Source organism: Pterocles gutturalis, unplaced genomic scaffold (genome assembly GCF_000699245.1).
Source record: "Pterocles gutturalis isolate BGI_N339 unplaced genomic scaffold, ASM69924v1 scaffold25247, whole genome shotgun sequence".
Taxonomy (NCBI): domain Eukaryota; kingdom Metazoa; phylum Chordata; class Aves; order Pterocliformes; family Pteroclidae; genus Pterocles; species Pterocles gutturalis.
The window spans coordinates 1,531-21,276 of record NW_010113509.1 but is presented as its reverse complement, the minus strand read 5'-3'; the positions used below and the strand labels follow the sequence as shown (position 1 = coordinate 21,276).

The following is a 19,746-nucleotide window of genomic DNA, read 5'->3' as shown; positions in this document are numbered from 1 at the left end:
GTACTTCGTGTAAGCCTGTTTGTGTCTCCAAAGCCTGAGGTGGGTCTGACCGATACCTGGTTTCGGTAGCTGCCGCTCCCCCAAACGTGCTTTTCTCTGAAGGATCGAGAGGTGAGGAACACGATGCGCCTGTCGGGACTGTCAGCTGGCTTTTCAAACCCATGGCACAAATCTGAAACACTGCCACCGCGTCATCAGCCACCCAAATTACAAAGCCATCAAGGATTGCTTTAATGAGCTGGCGCACGCAGACGTTTCTGCTAAGGAACAGACATTGATGCCTCCTAGCATTTACCATGAGTTTAAATTTTAATTACACTTCCCTTAATAGACTATTTTTTAAGTATCATATAAACCTAAGAGCCAACTGTGGAGGGTAAAGCACTGCAGGGTTGCAGACTCAATTGCTGATTACTTGTTTTAGAATATCCTGGCTTTAGAAGAACACATTAGCTTCATGTTAAACTGCGGCACAGGGAAGTTCTGCACAGCACGGCCTGTCAATGCACCACGTCTCTGCCTTCCTGTGCTGGAAACAGCCTGGACTGCAGGGCTTACATTTCCAGCACTGGAACTGGTTTCAGTTGTCTTCTGCTTTCAGTTCTAATATCAAATCAACAGGGATCTGGAGCAGATCCTCAGACAAAAATGTTGTCTGTAGTGCGGTTACATTACAATAGAATCCCAATATATTACAGAATAATGCTGTTTATAATACTTAACAGCCAACTGACCAGACAACACACTGCCACCCCAGGCTGGTGCACGACACAACCACCTGCGCAGCACCAAGTGCTGGAGGGTGACAGCTCGCCCTGCCACTGCCATGGGACCCGGCAGCAGCGGGCAGCTCCTGCGTGGACCACGGCCGCTGCGCCATCCCACCGCACCAGCCGCTCCACAGCAGCTGGATTTAACGTTCCTGAAAAGGTACCATCTGAGCCAAGACTGCATCACACTCTGAATATGTATCATATGAATTCAGCACAATGTTATTTAGAAAGTTTTTTTCTGTGCTCCTGCTGTTTTTTTATTGTGCAGTAAAACAAAGTGGAAAACCAGAAACAAGTGTCTGAGGCTCAATAAAAAAGAGACTTTCCAGCCATCATTATGTCAGTCTGGAACTAGCTGAGGAAGCTTCAAAGGGGTGATTTACACTAAGGAACTAAATGAACCGAGCAAGGACTTCAGGAGTTATCTGTACCTTAACGTCAGTGAACTGCGTTTGTTTGTGGGTGAACACGCTGAGCTGGGTGGCGGTGTGAGGGCTGACACAGACAACCCAAACCTGATGGCCAACGGGAGTGAATCTCAGAAGGATGATCCTACTCGCCACCTCATGCAAAGAATGTTCAGCAGCCTGTGCCTGGCACCGCTGGGTGAGCAGCAGCCACCAGCATGAGGAATACAAGTGCACCTGGTTACAGCGAGCAGAGCTGCTCCCGTGCAGGGGTCACTGATCTGCACATTAACGGAGCTGGACTCCTGGGCTTCCTCCAAGCAGCTGCTCTCATCCACTTCTGCTCACAATATTGCATTTTTGCTTTTAACCTTGGTTGTTTTGCTGTTTATCTTCACAGCTCTGCCTGAAGCCATGGCCGTGTATCAGGACTGTAACACCAGAGCACGCTGCTTTTTCATTTTGACGATCTCTCTAGACACAGAGCCCATCTGTCTGACAGGAACAACTTCATTGCTTTCTTCCAAGTACTGCAGCCTCTACTTTCTCAGATCCCCAAAATAAGAAAATCTAGCTGATTAGGTAATACAAAGCCAAGGCTGAAACTACACTTCCATTAAAACGCCAATGAATTAATGCAGTATGAGAACCTACATCACCACCACAGCCTGACAACTGTCCACGTCCTGAACACTGCCCTGCGACAAGTGCACGCTCCTGTGTACGGGCTGGTTGCGCGGGATGTACCTTCCCCCTGCTCCCTACACAGCTGGTGAAAAAGAGCATAAACACGAAGCCAGACAGACCAAGGTGTCTTGGGCCGGGCTGTGCAATAGTGAAAGAGGACAGCATCCATGCAGGGTGCTGCGTAGGTAACACCAGCACACCAACGAGAGAAATCCCCGGAGGAGCCGCAGCCCTGCTCACGCCTGCTCGTGCCAGCAGCGGCTTTGGTGCAAGCACCATCAGTGAGGCCAGGCGGTGACAATGCCACCAGAACACAGCACTTACCACCTGGAGGAGGTTTGTTCTTTGAGGTGAGGATGACAAAGCCAAATCCCTCGTTCTCCTTCCGCTGCAGACGGACATCGTAGACCTCTGGGGACTGCTGGTTTGCAAACTCTACCCGATTCGGGCGTGGAGAGCCGTTCTGCGTCAAGACAGGCTGTGAGGACTCCTCCTCCGGTTGCTTTTCCCCTTGCAGGTAACAGACAAACAAATAAGGAAACCTACAAAATTTTGGTCCTGAAGTAGTCTATCAGAGGACATCTTAAAGACATTGAGAATTGATCTTAAAAATACTTTTTCCTTTTACTTGTACATACTCAGAATTAATGGTTGAATAATGGAATGGAAAAGCAGTACTGGTTGCTAATGGGAACAGGGGACCGTTATCAGTCCTCCTGAACCTCATCCCAGCTCCGTCATTCACATGATCAGCACCATCAAGTCAAGGACAATAATATTCTGTACACTGCTGATCTGGACACTGACCTAAAGCTGCAGAATCACAAGATGCTGCCCTGAATCACCTCTGGTTCGAATGCTCTTATTCTTGCTACGCATAGATGCCAAAAGACTTGAGAAGACAGCATGTTGTACAGAAGAGAAATTGTGTTGCATACTCAATTGCAGAGCATTAGTGGCTGTTCTAACTAGTACCTGCAGAAAGGTCTGATGAAAACATCACTGCCATCATAATTTTCAGAGCTTTACCTGTGCGAGCAGTGCAAACAGCAAGCACCAAAGCATCAGCTTATTAAATTCTGCTTTTCTCCACTTACTCAGAACCACAGCTGACCCTTCTGAATCTCAGGCTGCCCAGCTCTAGAGCAATAATTACTAAGCTTCAGAGCAGCTTTAGTCAATTTGACTACACAATGTTAAGTGTTGCTTTAGCCAGCTCTGTGTGCTGCAGTACCCTCTTCGGACAGACAGATACATACCACCAAAGAAGATCTTCCTCCGGACCGTCAGCAGCACCTGACCGTTCCGTGCAGCACTGGTCATTAAGTCCAGAACTTGTTTGTGTGACTTCCCTTTAACAGGGATTCCATCAATACACATCAGCTCGTCTGCAGCTCGAAGCCTGCCGTCTTTTTCTGCTGCTCCCAAAGGGATTATGGCTCCAATATAAATCTGTCAGCAAAGCAATCAGGGGGTTTGAATGACAGAACACGAACTCCTCCGAACACGTAAAGGTTGCCCTGACGCAGCTTTTGCAGGGTAAGCACCAGCTTCCTTCCGCTCATCTGCTCCCTGGGATGTGCCGACGTGCACGGCACAGTGAGCATCACCAGGGCATGTTTTATGCCAAGACCACCATCGGGATCAAGCGGAAACGGGCAAAGGTTGAGCACCAGCACTGCCCTTTTGAGCGCTCCTGAGACACAGCAACTACAGAAACACCATCAGTGTTATCAGCCTGACAGAAAACTGCTGCCAGAGACAGACTCCAGACAGTGGAAAGGGCACGGGAGCCTCGCAGATTCAAATCAGCCACAAGAGGAAAAAAGGAAAGGCAATCTGATTCAATTCTTGATCTTTGAAAGGCAGTTACTGAATTGATCAATTTTGCCATCACTGAACTGTCTAGAATGAGAGGGAGATGAGGATAACAGAGCAGAGGATAACAGCAATACTGCAAGGTAACACATGGGCAACCGTCAACTGTTCCACTTACGGGCTGATCTGGTCCATCCCCTCCAAGCACCCGGAAACCAAAGCCTGACTCTTGTTTTCGCAGGAAAACATCCAAATCTCTTGTGTTTGGAGCTAAGACAAAAGCAACATTTCAAAACATGTAAGGAGCTCTCTTTGATTATTGAAAGATTATGCTTGTGTGGTGCATTCTGACTCTCCCTATCGACGGAACACAGTAACCAGAGACACAGTAAATAATTAAAACAAATCTTCAGTGATGTTCTCTTTCCAAAATGGAAAAATACATTTTCAATAAATAATCCCTGACATAATTTCTATGATTAACTGTTTTATCATAAATATGGTTGAAGCATATTGTGTCTTTGGTTGAAAAAGGAGTTCCATGTTTTTATAATTTCTGTATGAATTACACATTTCTTGAAATGTTTTATCTACAGGAGGTTAACAATACGGAAGTCACAGTAGTTTTACCACACACGACAAAGAAAAAAATTCCTTCATAACTGAATATTTCCAAGCTGAAGTTGCTATACTCACGTTTGTCCTCATATATAGTCTTAGACTTCAGGTAGACTTCCGAGGGGTCTGGTTTAGGAGAGCCTGGTCGTACAGCACTGGGGGGGAACGGCATCGGCTGCGGGATGGGATCGCCGACAGACTCCAGACTACCTGAACTGTCCTGCTTGTCCTTCTGAAACAGACCCCACCCCACAACATCCGTATTAAATGCAGACTCTGTGTACGTGTGCACACAAAGACAGTGAACACCGTGCAGAGGTGGAACGCTGGGCAGGCGCCAGTAATTCAGTATTTGCATTTTTCTTTTATGATCTGATACCCGCCACACGCCTATCAGCAGTTCACGAAGAAAGGACACCGAGCGCTGTTGTTGTTTCCTACCCTGATTTCCAGTCGATTATGCACTAAAGGAACTCTCAGTACTTATTTTGGGCTGAAACCCACCCTGGAAAACTAGAACACGGGAGTCTGCACGCGTTAACCAAAAGCACACGCGGAACAGAGTGAGATATGCCCTTTTACCAAGAGTGGAAGAAACCCCCCCAAGCTATTCAGCAGTTTGACACTTCTTGCATGTTTATAAACACAAGAACTTGCCCTTTTAAACTGAATTATTTTGCCATGTTGCTTAATGCCACTGCACATCGAGTGCTCCACGGGAAGCTGCTGCTGCACGTGTGCTCCAACGCCAGTCCGCCAGCCTGCACAGAGGGCACTGGCATGGGAGCCACCCTGACAAGGCTTGCGTCCTCAAACTGCAGAGATTTATGCCCTGATTTATTCAGTGCGGGCAGCTGTACGATTGCAAGGAACTGAATCTGCAAATCTTGAGTGCAGGCTGTTTCACCAGCTCTGAACTCGTGTGCCCACATTATCCCACTGCTGGGCTACGACTTCAATACTCCAACAGCAGGACAAGGATGGAAAAAGCAGCTGCATCTACATCCTGGTAACGGGGTTCTCCTAAAATTAAATTGTTCTGTACATTAAAGAAACTAGCCTAATTCATAAAAGAAGTGCTGATGACAAAAATATGCATTACTACCAGCATTATCAAAGTAGTGGGTATTTTATTAAGCCCAAGGATTCTTCACTGAGCTAACATGGACTAAAGATATCCCAACAGACTGAACTTCCAAGAATAATGAGCATCAACCTAGAAATGTACCACTACACAGAGACTTCCTGAAAACATGGATTCAAAGATAAGCAAGCATTTTAAGAAGGGAACCAGTCCATTAATTCTAGGTGAGGATTGAGAAATACTGAAGTATCACTTTAATACAGGTAATTAGCAATGAAAAAAATAGGTACTGTATTTTGTTTCCCTTTTAATGGGTAATGACAGCAGTTACTTAAGACAGTGAATTTGTGCCAGCTCAGTAGATGTGGTTTTGCTAAATCATATTGCAGATTATCACAGGGACTAAAACCCAGAGAAGATGAGATTACAAAAGCAGGTCAAAGTGTGCACACAGATTGCAATTTCAAGCATAGCGGAAAAAAAGGAAATAATAATAGAACTGAAGCAGCAATGTCATGTTTAAAATCAACAATACTACATCTATCGTCATACAGGATCTTTGCCGCCTTCTGAAATCTTCAGCAATAAGAAGAGAGACATCCATCACCTCCATTAAAGAACTCAAAAAACTCAAAGGGCTTGTGTAAAGTAGACTACATTTATGAGTCTGTTTTGCAACCAAAAACCCCTAAACATGCTCCATCAGACACTAATTCAAACGCGTCACGGATACTCACCCCTTTGGCAGTTTTAGTAGGTGAGGGTGGACCTGAAGAAAATACAAGGTAGAAAGCAGTTTCAATACCAGGTCACCAAAAGTTTAAACAGCATTAAAGCAATATAATAAACTGTTCCTGGGCTGAAAAGATTCATTCTCCTTTTAAATGGCAACGTCAATGTTCAGTTCACCAAAAACATCACTTCAGAGAAGGCTCAAATTAGAATTGCCAGGTATACAACAATGACAAATATCTATTTCTTTTTTTGCTAGACACTGGTCAACCAAGCCACATCAGTTCACTGGACAGGGAGACTTTGTGAAGCCGTCTAGAGGAATTTCACTCGCTACCAAAGAAATCTAATTCTTTCCTTAGCTGATTAAGGAACAGCAGCATTTATACAGAAAAAGACCCGGAGATTTTTGGAGATGCCGATGACTGTTTGAAGTGACACTCTCAGGGCTCCAATAAAACTTAGAGGGACGCTAAGCAAGCAGGTGTGGCTTCATAATTCATTTGGCTCCGTCTGGCAAACACACACTATCTACTAGCCAGCTTCTGGGGAGAAACCATGTTCTGGTCTGGGACTGACACGCAATGAAGAGGTATAAATATGCAAATGCCAAAAGGAGAATTTTTCTGGTATTTCCAGTGATGAGCTCCACCTCACTGACGATGCTTCTTCCTGTCTCCTGCGATTACCCGTCCATTACAGCTACAGTTACTGGAATGCATTTGGAGAGCCTCAGAAAACTCTACCCGTCATACACTTTGTATTATGCCAGAGACCACATTTTGGCTTTAGCACTCCCCAGTCACTTGGAAGAGACAGTGCATAAACATATCACAATAAAATCTTTGAAAAAAAAAAAACCCTAGCAACATGCTCTCACCCCCAACACTCAGGGGTATAAATTTAACTGAGAACATAACAGCTCAGAGACATAATAAGACCGCCAAGTCTGGACAGGATTTAGATATCACACTAAAAAGGGACTTTACATAACCATATATGACAGCCGTAAATTTACGTATGTACCTCCTCTTAAGATAAGCAGCGGCACCTCTGCTCCTACTGGAAACTGCTTCAGTACCTCCACCACCTGCAGATGTGTCAGGCTCTGCACGTTCTGATGGCAAATCTCCTTGATCACGTCCCCCTTCTGAAGGCCTTGGCACCACTGGCTGTCTAAAATCATTTTCACCTTCTGTCCTGTCGGACTGTCCGCAATGGCAAACCCGAAGCCTTTGGGACCTTTGACGAGAGGAATGGTGACCAGCTCCGTCTGAGAGCCTCCTGAAGACGCCAGAGAGATCCTCTGCTCAGCTGTGTCCGCGGAAGGGCCGTTCAGACGGCCGTTGACCAACATAGGGGCCATTTTTCCGTTCTGGTCCAACACAATTGCTCCTGCTATTAAGTCTTGGCTGCTCACACAAACATCTCCTTTGGTCCCAGGCGGTCCGTTGATGATGGGTGTAGCTGTCACTATATCTACCACAGGGTCTTCACTGTCCTCAGGAAGAGGATAACCACGGCACAAAGTCATGTTCACGTACTGATTGACAGGAACTAGCTGAAACATCTGGACAACATCTGCATGGGTGTGGCCAAGGACACAACTCCCATTAATGTCTACAATGACATCACCTGTACAAAAGAAAGTTCAACAGCATCAAAACCAGAAACGAAACCACCCACACCTGTTCTGAGGCTCAGAACAAAAGTCCAACAGCAGGAAATCCCTGTGCCGCCTTCAAAACTAGTAACGAGTCGTAGCTGGGCTATTACCTCTTGGCTATCTGTTGCCAAAAGCATACAGGATTTCCTCTTCGCATTTATTCTATTTCATCTCGGAACACAGTGTGCTAAATATATAAAGTTTAATCTGCAGCAGATTTAAAAAAGGATACTGTACAGCCACAGGAGATGAAGCAGTGCACGCACACTCCGGCCAGCAGATGTCTTCTACTTTAATTCATATTGCACAGCATCCTCAACTCAATCCAGAATAAATCGGATTTTTTGGGGGGCTCCTGTGTTTATTTTAGGACTGGCTGAACTTAAGCTAGGATTGCGCTCGCACATGTTCCGTGCTCCTACAGTGCTGCCACCCATGGCTAAACGTGCATTTTCAAAATGATGCTAAAGCAGGCTTCAGATCCTGAAACCTTGTTTCATAATTTGCATCATTTTGATCATGAAACTTTGCATGTGCAGTACAATACTCCCAGCAAGCAAACTGTCTTATCACTTACATGCCTGGGCACCAGTAAAACGGTAACTCCCCTATTGCACGAACAACAACAGGAGAGACATTCATCTTTTCACTCAGACATGTGTGCACCATGACACAATGCTGCAGGATTGGATCCATTTTTACAGAGGAGGAAAACGAACCACATATAAACAAGGAAATTGTTTCATTTCATAAGTCAATAGTATCAAATCACAGAAAGCATCAACTCTTCTTAATCTTCTTCTCTGAAGAGAGTTTGTGATATATAAAGAAGCATGTTGACTTTTCCAGTATTTAAACTGTATGTTACACTAAGTTTATAGGTAACTTAATTAAACGTACAATAACAACGAAGAAGCGTGCGATTTTTCATGGACTGCAGGCGCTCTCATCCCTCTTGTTTCCTCACTTGACCAGTTCATATAGCTTTGCCTGCTTATCCCTGCTGCAGGCTTTCTGCATTTAATATTTGGTGTTATGGTTTTTGTGCCTCAGAAGCTGCATTCTCCAAAAGCACCACAGGAAATGGAAGTTTACAGAAATAACACTTTACCTGGTGCAATTCTCCCATCTTGTGCAGCGGGTCCGTCTTTTAACACATTCTTCACCTGGAGAAACTCGTCAGGTCTGTCCCCTCCAATGATTGTAAAGCCAAATCCCATTGTACTTTTTTTCAGCGATGTCCGTATAAGAGCTCCTGTAAGCTGAGTTGGGTCTCTGGTGAAGACAGACTTCTCTGGTCCTTTTGAATTACAGAACAGAGAGACATGAAGGTAGGAAACCAGGGTTAGTTTTGATAAGTTGTTTGTTTGTTTGGTTGGTTTTTTAAGGTGTCATAAAGGTCAGTGAGTGTTTAACACTGGTTAACCTCTGCAGCATAGTTACAGAGTAAAGCAAATGAAATACTGTTACACCCATTTCAGAGCAGTTAAGTGGATGGGAAAGTTAAGAGTTTTTTCAAGACATGAATTGCAAAATTGGTTACTTATGATGCATACTTGCAGATAAAGATATTAACGACAAAGAACACAATATTCAGTGGTACCTGATTTTGAAGGGCCAGCATCAGTCTGTCCCAGCTGTTTTTTTCTTTTGGCTTCCAACACTGGGTTTTCAAACTGAGTTTTCTGGTTAATGTGACTGCAGACATACAAAAGGTAGATCAGGATTTCTGCAAAAAGTGTTCTGCCTATCTCACAGCAAAGACAACCACAAAAGATACATCTACAAATGCTATTTTCTATTATCTCAGATTAATGCTCTGGAGGAATGAATGATAAACTATCACAATCAACTCTGAAAGCATTTTTGTTCTTTCAACAACGTGATTTACTTTAAGAGCCAGTACAACTTTACTTCCTGTAATTGCAGAGTATACCTTCATCCCGCTCTGCAAATTTTCAAAAGGCTGTAATAGATTAGAGCTGAGAAACTCTGCTTTTTCACTTGACATTGTGTGTTGCTAAACTACCTACAGTGTTTACAAACTCAGACATCACCTTTTTAGTAGCAGATGCTAGAGTAGTACAGCAGAATGGAAAAAAAACCAGTGAGTCTGAGCAGAATTCAATACCTGCGTTGGCTCTGCAAAGTAAAAAAATGGTAGCTTGTTCTCTGAGCTAACATTTCAACTCTAATAATTTTCTTCTCCATGGTTAAAGAGAGATTTCACTTACTCTGACCTGAAGGAGATTCAGAAGAGCTCTTGCAGCAATTGAGTAGTTATTTACTTGGCTCTTTAGAGACAGCAATGAGATAGAAGTTACTCTTGCTCTTTTACAGTTACCAGGTGCCACTCTTAAATCAAGTGACCCCATCTTTGTTAAAGCTCCGAAAAATGACATCAGCTCATCCCCATTACTAAATTACTTTGGTTGCTGGTTGTTTTCCCACCCCAAAAGAAATACACGCCAGTAAGTGAGGAAGGTCACGCCATGGATCTGCCCACACACCAGCGCTCCAGAAGCGTTCACTGCCTCTAGAACTGTTCCTGCTGTATCTGTTTACTCCTCACGTTGCATTACACCCTATACAAACTGCATATCAACAGCTTCATTGTCTTCTGCTCAATTTATAACTACATCAAATTAATAATTAGCACTTACTCAACATAATATGTTCCATATTGAGGGTCTTCTATCTTTTCCCAGCCATAAGGAAGTTCTGCAATCAAAAAGAACAAAATCTCCGTTACAGTGGAGAACTATCAGCAAGCATCAGAGTTCTTATGAAGGAACGAGAGGACAGACTACAGCCTCATGAAAAATACGAGAAAAATACAGGTCCTTGTTTCTTCCCTTCATTTGTTTAAGGCTGGTCCTTCTGCTGACAGCACAGCATTACTGAGGGTGATAAGCAGTTAACACAGAAGTCAGATTGCTCTAGCTTTACTGTTTCAGTTATCTCGGCCATGGAAATGTAAATATTAGCATAATGGGTACAGTCAGGCGGCCAGACGTTTGAAGGATAACATTGCTGGGTAATCTCGTTGGAGGCTGCCCTAAGTCTGATGGTAACAGGAGTTTTCCCAGCATATGACAGCGTGTTACCAATTATTAACACCAGCATCACTCCACAGGGTCTGACAAAAGACGCAGTGGGTCTTTTCATTTACATGTTGTTCATTTGGATATCCTGCCTCTCTCTGTTTAAAGTGCTCTTTTTATCCTGTGGCGAGCTGCACATAGGTTTAATAAGCAGCAGTATGCGTCCACTGCTCCAGCTGGCTTCGTTATGAATTCATGATTGTTAGGCTGTGCCGTTTAGGAAGATGAGAGGCTATTCCGAGTCTGCCTCAGCTTTTGTAACATGTGAGGCATGTGCCGAAGCAGAGCTATTTGGTACTCTTCTAGCTGCCTAAACGGCATGACTGTGTAGGAAATGGTTGCAGGAATCGTCTGTAGGCCAGTGATGAACCTGACCTGTAAGTCCTGAAGCAACAGCACGAAGAGTTGAAGGGAGTCAGCTTGTTCCCTCTACTTATGCATTAAAATATTATATGATGTCACATGCAATAGGTATCATTAGCAATAGGTGTTACGCTTCTTCATTACTCCTATATTCTAACACTTACGGACCTTTTCCTCCTGCCATACTTCACCTGCACAACAACTTCCAGTGAGACCATCACTAACGTATGAAGCTTTCTCCTAGCAATGATAGTTACTGGAACAAAACATCTCATTCTCCTCTCAGGAGTGCAGATAAATCCACGATTCAGTCAGATTTCACTACTCCAGGGGAAACACACTATGGACTTTCCCAGTCTTACGTAAACTGCTATTGCCACCAAACCAGGGACACCCAGCGCTGCCCTCCTGCGCCAACCACATCTATCGGGACCAAACCTCCAGCACAGCAGTGATGGACCGCATCCAGCTGTGAGAACTCGGAAGTTTATCAGCCACGGGTGACAAATGAATTCTGAACATCTCACCTCCATCTTCACAATCTTCAGGAGCTTTGGCTTTCTTACAGAGCCGCGGATCAAGCCACGTGGTTGTCTTGGTGTTATGACTGTGGAGCAGAACACAGCCCATCAGAAGAAGAGAACTCCCTCCAACTGAGGAAACTTTGCTTTAATTTTTAAATATTTACTACCATGCTCAAACTGTAGCCTTTAGATAATGTAACCTCGATTTGTGCCTCAGTCACATCATAAAATGCTAAAAAAGGCAACAGTGATGCTCAAAGGTAGGAGCACACAGGAGACTCTCGAGGACAGATGTGAAATGTGCGAGGTACAAACACTCTCCCTGCCCCCAAAAGCTCATGTGGGAATATCAGCTGTTTCCACCTGAAAGCAAAAAACATCTTCCGCTTCTTATGCTTAACTCTCAGTAAGGTTTTTGTCTCCTTTAGCAATGAATAAATGAGGCTGTTTCACATGTGCACATATCAGCTGCTTTCCTATCCAGGGCTTTCATCTGTGCTATTCGTATTTTTAAGCACGCCTTCCCAGCCAAGGAACACGAGCAGCAAAGATAAACAAGCTCGGATTTCAGATAAATTTGACATAGTGAAGGTTTATAGAATCTTATACGTCACCTGGCAATACCCACCCAGCTTTACACTTTGTGAGCTACAAAACGCACACTACAAACAAAGAGACTTTGCAAAGGGAACCCTCAGGCTTTCCTGCGCGATGGCAACTGCACCGAGCAGGCAGCACAGACAACGGTCAGTGAGGAACGGAACAGCAGGGATACATTAAATTTCGTACAGAACTAGCAGCAGTAAGAGCAGAAGAGAGGTGTAAGAGCAGCAGGCAGCTGCCTCGACCGCAGCCCAGCAGCACTCCTCTGCTCAGCCGGGCACAGCAGCCCCTCCGTGCGCAGGGTACTCACTCGATGAAGTAGATCATGCCGGTGTCGGTGTAGGCCATCTCCCAGTTCTTGGGCAGCGGTTCCAGGGTTTCATCCCTTGACAAGTAGTTTCTGAAGTCCATGGAGCTGCTTGTCTGGTTGTAGCTGGGAACAGGTTTCACCCAGTCAGGAGAATCTGAATGTTTTTCTTTGTTTTCTGCAGTTGTTCAGGGAAAGTGTTACTATTTGTCAGATGTTTATGTTGTTTCTCACAAAGAACCACCCTCTCAATCTGGCTACGAGTGGATGTCAAACACGTCCCTGTATCTGATGTGCATTTTTCCACTTTTTTTTTTTCCAGCTCTGAACTTTGAAAAGCTGACATGAAAACACTGACCTCTGCTCTTCCCCTGCCAAACAGAATTAACCTTTTATTATGTGTCTGAGCCTACCCTGAAAAATCAGCGCGGGCAGAAATCCAAGTTCACTACTCTTTGCTGCTGTTCCTACACAGAGATCAGTGTTCGCAGCACCATCACAAAACCCCAAAAGCACCAGAATTAAATGTAGAAAAGACCCAAACTGACAATAAAACAAACACCACCCTCCTGCAAGCCACAACAAGAAAAAGCTCCCAAAAACCCCTGCAGAGAACTCTAAATGCAAGCCCCCACCCTTTGGTCCCGAGGTTATGCTCAGTATTCCCCATCACACGATGATGCCTGTGACCTTCACCGAGCCACCAGCCTGGCCACCACGCCGTGGCGTTGCCAGCCCTGAGGCCACCAAGATTAGGTCAGGTCTGGTCAGTGTGAGTCTGCCTCAAACACTCACACAGAGGATCATCTGCAAATGCAATGTGACAGTTTCTCTCCGCCATCAGTTCTTCCCCCTCGAGATGAGTAACCATGACAGCGAAAGGAAAAGGGCATCCTGCCAATCTTCGAAACGTCCGACTGGACACTGGTCCAGTCCCAATGCACTCTGCTTTCTTTCTCTCCACACGCTCCCCTTCAGGCAGTTTCAGGTTGTGCGACAATTCCCTTAACCAAAATAATCTGAAAATTTTACCCTATGAGCTAGTGTTGCTCCTAAACCAATCGCTTCGCTAAAATATCCTGCATACAAATTCAGTAATCTCCTCAAAACTAAACGATCACATTTACAGGGCATGAACTATACTCTGCAAAGGATCCCGTTATTTGAAGAGTGGATAAATTTTTCCTTCCTCCTCATGTAACTGGCAAATAGCCAGCACTACATGTTCTCTATGAGCAGTGCATTTTATGATGCAATTGCACATCTGGCTGGGAGAACAGCTGTTTCTTTTTAAAAGATAATTTCAAAATCAAGTAAAAACACCAGTCTGAATAGAAAACTGCCTTCAAACTTTACCACAACTAAGGAAGCTGCTCAAGCAAGCACGAATGTTAGTTGTATACTTCTTATCCATTCACAGAACACTTCAGGGAATTTCTCCCCTTGTCAACCAACCTATCCCTCCGCTGCCATTAACCGCTTCCTTTTCCTCCTCTTCCTCCTCTTCAGGGAGAGAACTGTCCATCCTTTGCATTTTGCTGACGGACGTGGTTCTTTTCCTCTGTGATTCGGTATCAAAATCATTGTCAAAAAGAACTTGATCCACTGGATCAGGCTGGAAGGGGCTGGGCTCCGCTGGAGGCTTCGGAGTACCGTAAAAATTACCTGACCAGGAGACAGAAACCAAGATGACTAAAGCACTGATACCTGCTGAAAGTTCTTATTGCCCATATAACATGTTTTTGGTGAAAGACCTGAACTGTAACTTCACTTCCTAAAGGAGACATCAGCCCTGTCAGAAACCAATCAACAGCCAAAACCCATTTATTCCTACATCACATTTTTGCCAATGATGCTCTAGTACATCAGAAAACAAGAGGTTTAATTCCAAATTTCTATCCTGACACATGTTTTCAAAGAAAAAGATGGATTTGATATTCTGCCTGGAATTCACTAATGCTCCGTCAGGAGACTTGGTGAACAGTCTGAGAGAAGTAAAACAGCAAAAATCAATCACTCTTACCCTACATACTGATTAGCTGATTAACAGAGTAACATGCAGCAACAGAAACACACGGAAGTCAAAAGGCAAATTAATCTTGTGCAGGAACATGAACTGTTTAAATAAAACCAGTTATGAATAATTGATTTTAAAACTACAGTCCTACAATTCTCTACAGACAATATATTTGCTAAACAAAGCTGTTAATAAAGCTTCATCTAAAAATGGTTCGTTCTTAAGAAAAATGAGCAGATTTTTACTTCAATATTTTAATTAAAACCACAAAGACTAGGAATCATCTGTTGTTTTCTGGAAAAGAATTTCAGCAATTGACCTCTCTCCTGACTGCTCATATGATTTTTATTAGGGAATTGAGCACACAGCAAGAAAGCTTCCCAGAATTCTTGCTGGGGTAACTTTTGGTGGCTGGATATGGTTTTGACCATGTAAAAAAAATAAGAAATCCTTCTGAAAATATCAGTGAAGGGGAGGCTCAAAGTGGTGACAGCCAGATAAAGGGGAGATAAGGAAAAAAAAAAAAAAAAAAAAAGAAGTGCTAGTTTAGTCTACATTTGCTTAGGAGATTTCCACAGACAGGACGATGTTAACAGACAGCATCAGATATGTAAAACAAGGAGGTACAGAGCCTTTCACAGAATTTTCTACTTTGGACTTTTTTTTTTTTTTTTTTTTTTGAGGGAGGGAAATCAATCCAATTCATTCAAGTGCCAGTAAAACCACCACCTACCAAGCAAGTCCTCTAGGTGCACGCCTAAAGTTGCTTGAATCAAATATACATTAAACATATGTAAAAAATCAGGCAGCTTTATAATCTAGTGAATTGTGTTCAACATCAGTGAAAGCTGCACGTGCTGAGAATCTCTGAAAATCTGGCTGTAACTTGCCTTCAAATACAACCATGTATTTGGAAAAAATCTCGCCAGACCGTATTTCAGGTTTCATAAACTTGCACACAAAAAGCAATGGGAGCTGTTTGCAATTTGTTCTGTTCACAGTGCCAAGAGGTGAATCATTCCATAGTAAAAGCTGACCATCAGTGGGCAGGAAAAGTGGCACCTCCTGGGTACAAGGAGCTACACTTAGACCAAGATACCGGACACGAGTACTGGGTCCTCATTCCCATTCCATTAAACGGCCTCAACATACCGTCGTACGTTCCACTTTCTAGCAAGGCTCCGCTTTCTTCCAGTGCTTTAAACTGCTCAACAGGAATGAAATTATAGTCTACCCCAGGGACCTCCCCATCTCTGGGAGCCCTTGTAGTGCCTGAAAAGACAGAGAAAACGCTCTTGTAAGATACTTTAGCACTGCCTGTTTTCCAAAGGCTGCCTGCTGTACAATTCAGCAAAAACAATACATTTCTGAATCTTTATACAACGATGATTTCACTCCAGGAAGATAAGAGAACACTGGCGAGCAAGCGAACAACAACAAAAACTAGGCCAATAAATAACACAGGAATGACAGTTCTGGTTTTGAGGAGAAAAAAAAGCTGGGTGAGGTGGTAATGAGAGAGAATTCTTTCTTATGCTCAGTGAACTGAAAACTCATTCTGTGCAAGCTGACGACGCCTGGGCCAGGCAACAGCAGCCTGGGATTCTGGGGAGCTGTTTAAGAGCTGCGGTATGTTAACACAGTCCTAAGGGTGGTTCTTCCCCGGTTCCACCAGCACCAACTCACTAATTGGTAATGAGGTCAGTATGACGAAGCACATTTTGGGCCACCAAATCCATAAATGGGCACAAAAACTATTTTTCTAATCTTACAATTCAGAGTGTGATTCATCTACACTCCAAACCCTAGCTATAGGTAAGAGTTTTCAAAGTAATCAGTAAATTACTGTGTTAGTGTAAAGTTCTCAAAAGTGTAACGTCTATAAATACAGGCCTCCCATAGTTACAACAGCTTAATGAAAGCTCTCCTGGAAAGGGCTCCACTGATTCACGACTGCCTATAACTTCACACCATTTTAAAGGCATACGTCAATACCTTCATGCAGCAGCAGGAACAAGAGCTGCTAGTAAACAAACTGACTTTCACTGTTATTACCTTTTAAGAAAGTCACAAACTCTTGGATGCGCTCGGTATGATAACAATGCTAAATTGAGAATGGAATTTTTGTAGTTACAAAATTTTGTTAGTTGACAAACTTTTAAGTTTTTAGTGCATTGAATATTAAAATGCAACTGGTGATGAGCCTTTTTCATCAGGTAAGAGAAGGTAAAGGATGAGCTGGTGATAATTAAGAAATGAAATGTCACAGCAGCATAATATACGACGACAGGGTATTTTTGGCAGCTGTCAGACCATCCTGTACCTCGAACGGTGCTTTCTGCAACGCTCCACTTGCGGGAGCAGCGACCTCCAGGCACCTCACCTCGCTGAAGACCAGTTAACGCCTGTGTTGGCTGGACCGAGAGATGCTCACAGACGCTCAGAGCAGAAGGGCTGGCACCACTGATGAGACAGGTCCATCCAGCCTCTCTCACTAATTAACTCTTGCTGTGACACTAAACTTTGTCCCTGTGCTGTTCCCTCCTCTCTTCTTGGGCCACAGATTCACTCCCTCTTGCCACCCCCTCCTGGTGCTGTCTTCTCCACCACCAGTTCCCCTGCACCTCCCGGCACTGCAACCCCTTCTGCACATAACCCCTCCTGCAACTCTCCTGCCAGCGGCGCTCCTCTGCCTAACGTGTCTGACCCCCTCGAGGTCCCAGTTTCCTCTTTGTGCAAAACCCAATACACCGACAAAACCAGGACATGTTTGCACTGCTTGATCATGCTGAGGAAGACTGACTTCCCAGGGCAGCTGTGCTTATTCTAACAACAACTGACAAACTTCCAAAGAGTGAAACGCAAACACTGTGAGCTTTGAATTCTGCAATTTTTGCTGTTCTGTCAGTCCACACTGGCCACACCTTTCCATTGCAAGACATGAAACTATTCTAGCAAAGCCATTTATGGAAGCTCCTGCTGCAAGGTAAACTATAAACCAGAATAAGAGAGAAGGCGTTTACAGCTCTGAAATTATGTGACAGCTAGCAGAAGCAGATCAAATGAGGCTGATCTTTACATACTTACAAGGGATGGTTCTCAAGTAGAGATTGTCTCTGATCACTTGCTGGAGTTTGTGGTCTATCGAGCCCTTCTGGAACTGAAGGCTCAAGTAGTGGCGCAAGTCCTTGTTGATGACTTTTCCTTCAAAAACAACAAACAAGAGTAACTTGTAAAAACCAAGCAGGATCCCACAACAAGAATGGCATTTCACTGCTACAAGCGTTTCAGAAAAAGAAAGCAGCAGAAAGAGTTGGGTTGTTTGAAATGCAATGACCTGAACAGAAAAGCCATTCTCTGCTACCAAAGCCTGACTCTGCTGCTGCAGACCGGCACAGTGACTTTAAAAACAGCCGAGCAACAACCACCCAACCTCAGTATCTCCCATGCAAGACAGTGACGATATTCTGGAACTGTCTGGAAATCAATAAAAAGCATTAAAATATAAAATCTATTACCAAAGCTAGAAGCCTGTACAAACAGGAAACTGCTTCAAAATACAGTGATAACACTTCCTATTCGGTTCACGCCTACCGGCACCTGAACTCAATATTCTGTCACATGGGAACCTGCATTCTTGATATCATAAAAAGAAAATATTTTCTTTTAAAAAACTCTCTTCTATCACGCAGTGTTTTTAACAATTACTTCTTTGCAATACTTCTGTCAGGTATCATTAGCAACTCTGACACATCACCAGATACCCACGGCCCCTTCAGCACACAAATAACGGAGCTCTTGTGTTACCGCTTCATCCTTCTGACAGGAAGGGACAAAACAATCTTTTGTACCCTGTCATCTTCCCAGAAAGCGCATTAAATAGGGTTCAGTGACCTCGATAAATTTAAGTTACGTACTCCAGCAGAACACCCGGGGCTTTAGGGAAAAGACTCGAGTCTTTTTGTTCCACCCAGCCCAGGGGACAGCCGGCTGCAGGCACCTGCCGGGGTCCCCCAGCACGGGAGCAGGGCTGGGACAGACAACTGCTGCTTTTACATTGCGTCAGCAACAGGTTATGAAACGTATAAACCTGCCACTGGAGCGGTTCTGACGGGATTATGAAGCCTGATGAGACCAGCTGCTGGAGAGACCCCCTGAAAAGGCCCGAGAACGAAACGGGCACAGACCTTCATCAGTCTTCATAACCCAGCACCTCAAACCGAGATTGCTGCACTTACATAAAATGTCTGATTTGGAAAAAACCTAACAAACCAAAACCACCAAAGCCCCAAAACCCCCTTCCACTGCTAACCGAGTCTTCCCAGCCAGGTGTCACTGTAAAATTCCATCCAGAAACACGACAAGCACTGTACAGCACTGAGACCCCCAGCGTAGTCCTCGCAGCTCTCCAGCAGTGACACTGGTGACAGAGCCCGTCCCACCAACCTGGGGGGACCAGCATCCACGTGCCCCGGCACAAAACTCGCAGCAAGTCCCCAGCTCCGCTGCTCTCTGTTGTTACGACAGCGAGCCCCCAGCTCAGTTCCCTGTTTTGCCATCGTGAGCTGTTCTTTACAAAACTTCGGATTTGCTTCCTGCAGCATAACGAGCAAAACGTGTCATGGAAAATGAAAACAAACGGTGTAGTCTCCCACAAGAAAAATATTTTCCATTTGTTACTGCAAATCGCTTTATTGTTTGTAGACAAGATGGTTTCTCAACATTAAAAAATGTTTTAGCACTAAAATGGTCCATCCATCTCCCTGTCCAAGCCAGATCCATCACGCTGCACTTCAGCAATACCAGCATATTTCACTTAGGCAGATCAATACGGATGTACTTCACTCAGGCAGATGAATCTGGTCGTTAGCTATGTTCAGAGCACTCAAAACTTGGCAAGAGGTGAAAATCTGTACTGGATGTAGAATCAGAGAGGCCTTATTTACTCACGGATCTTACTCTCTTCATGTTTTAAAAGCTCATAAACCTTTTTCAATAAATATTAACTCAGACAAAAAAAAAGCAAAAGCAAAGCTGCTACTA

The 19,746-nt window shown here is 44.2% G+C and overlaps 1 protein-coding gene across 1 annotated transcript in view; it reads right to left on the bottom strand.

The window, feature by feature from the left end:
* The window catches only part of MAGI3 (membrane associated guanylate kinase, WW and PDZ domain containing 3), a 27,003-nt gene extending 7,677 nt beyond the window's left edge, over positions 1-19,326 (bottom strand). Inside the window, exons 1-15 of the mRNA XM_010074536.1 lie at positions 19,311-19,326; positions 17,791-17,907; positions 15,856-15,975; positions 14,142-14,351; positions 12,690-12,864; positions 11,780-11,859; positions 10,449-10,506; positions 9,389-9,483; positions 8,897-9,085; positions 7,146-7,754; positions 6,125-6,156; positions 4,382-4,535; positions 3,864-3,955; positions 3,127-3,319; positions 2,192-2,377 (exon numbers count right to left, since the gene is read on the bottom strand). Coding sequence (XP_010072838.1) covers positions 2,192-2,377; positions 3,127-3,319; positions 3,864-3,955; positions 4,382-4,535; positions 6,125-6,156; positions 7,146-7,754; positions 8,897-9,085; positions 9,389-9,483; positions 10,449-10,506; positions 11,780-11,859; positions 12,690-12,864; positions 14,142-14,351; positions 15,856-15,975; positions 17,791-17,907; positions 19,311-19,326 — 2,326 coding nt within the window. The remainder of the gene's footprint in view (positions 1-2,191; positions 2,378-3,126; positions 3,320-3,863; positions 3,956-4,381; positions 4,536-6,124; positions 6,157-7,145; positions 7,755-8,896; positions 9,086-9,388; positions 9,484-10,448; positions 10,507-11,779; positions 11,860-12,689; positions 12,865-14,141; positions 14,352-15,855; positions 15,976-17,790; positions 17,908-19,310) is intronic.
* Positions 19,327-19,746: the final 420 nt, after the last annotated feature.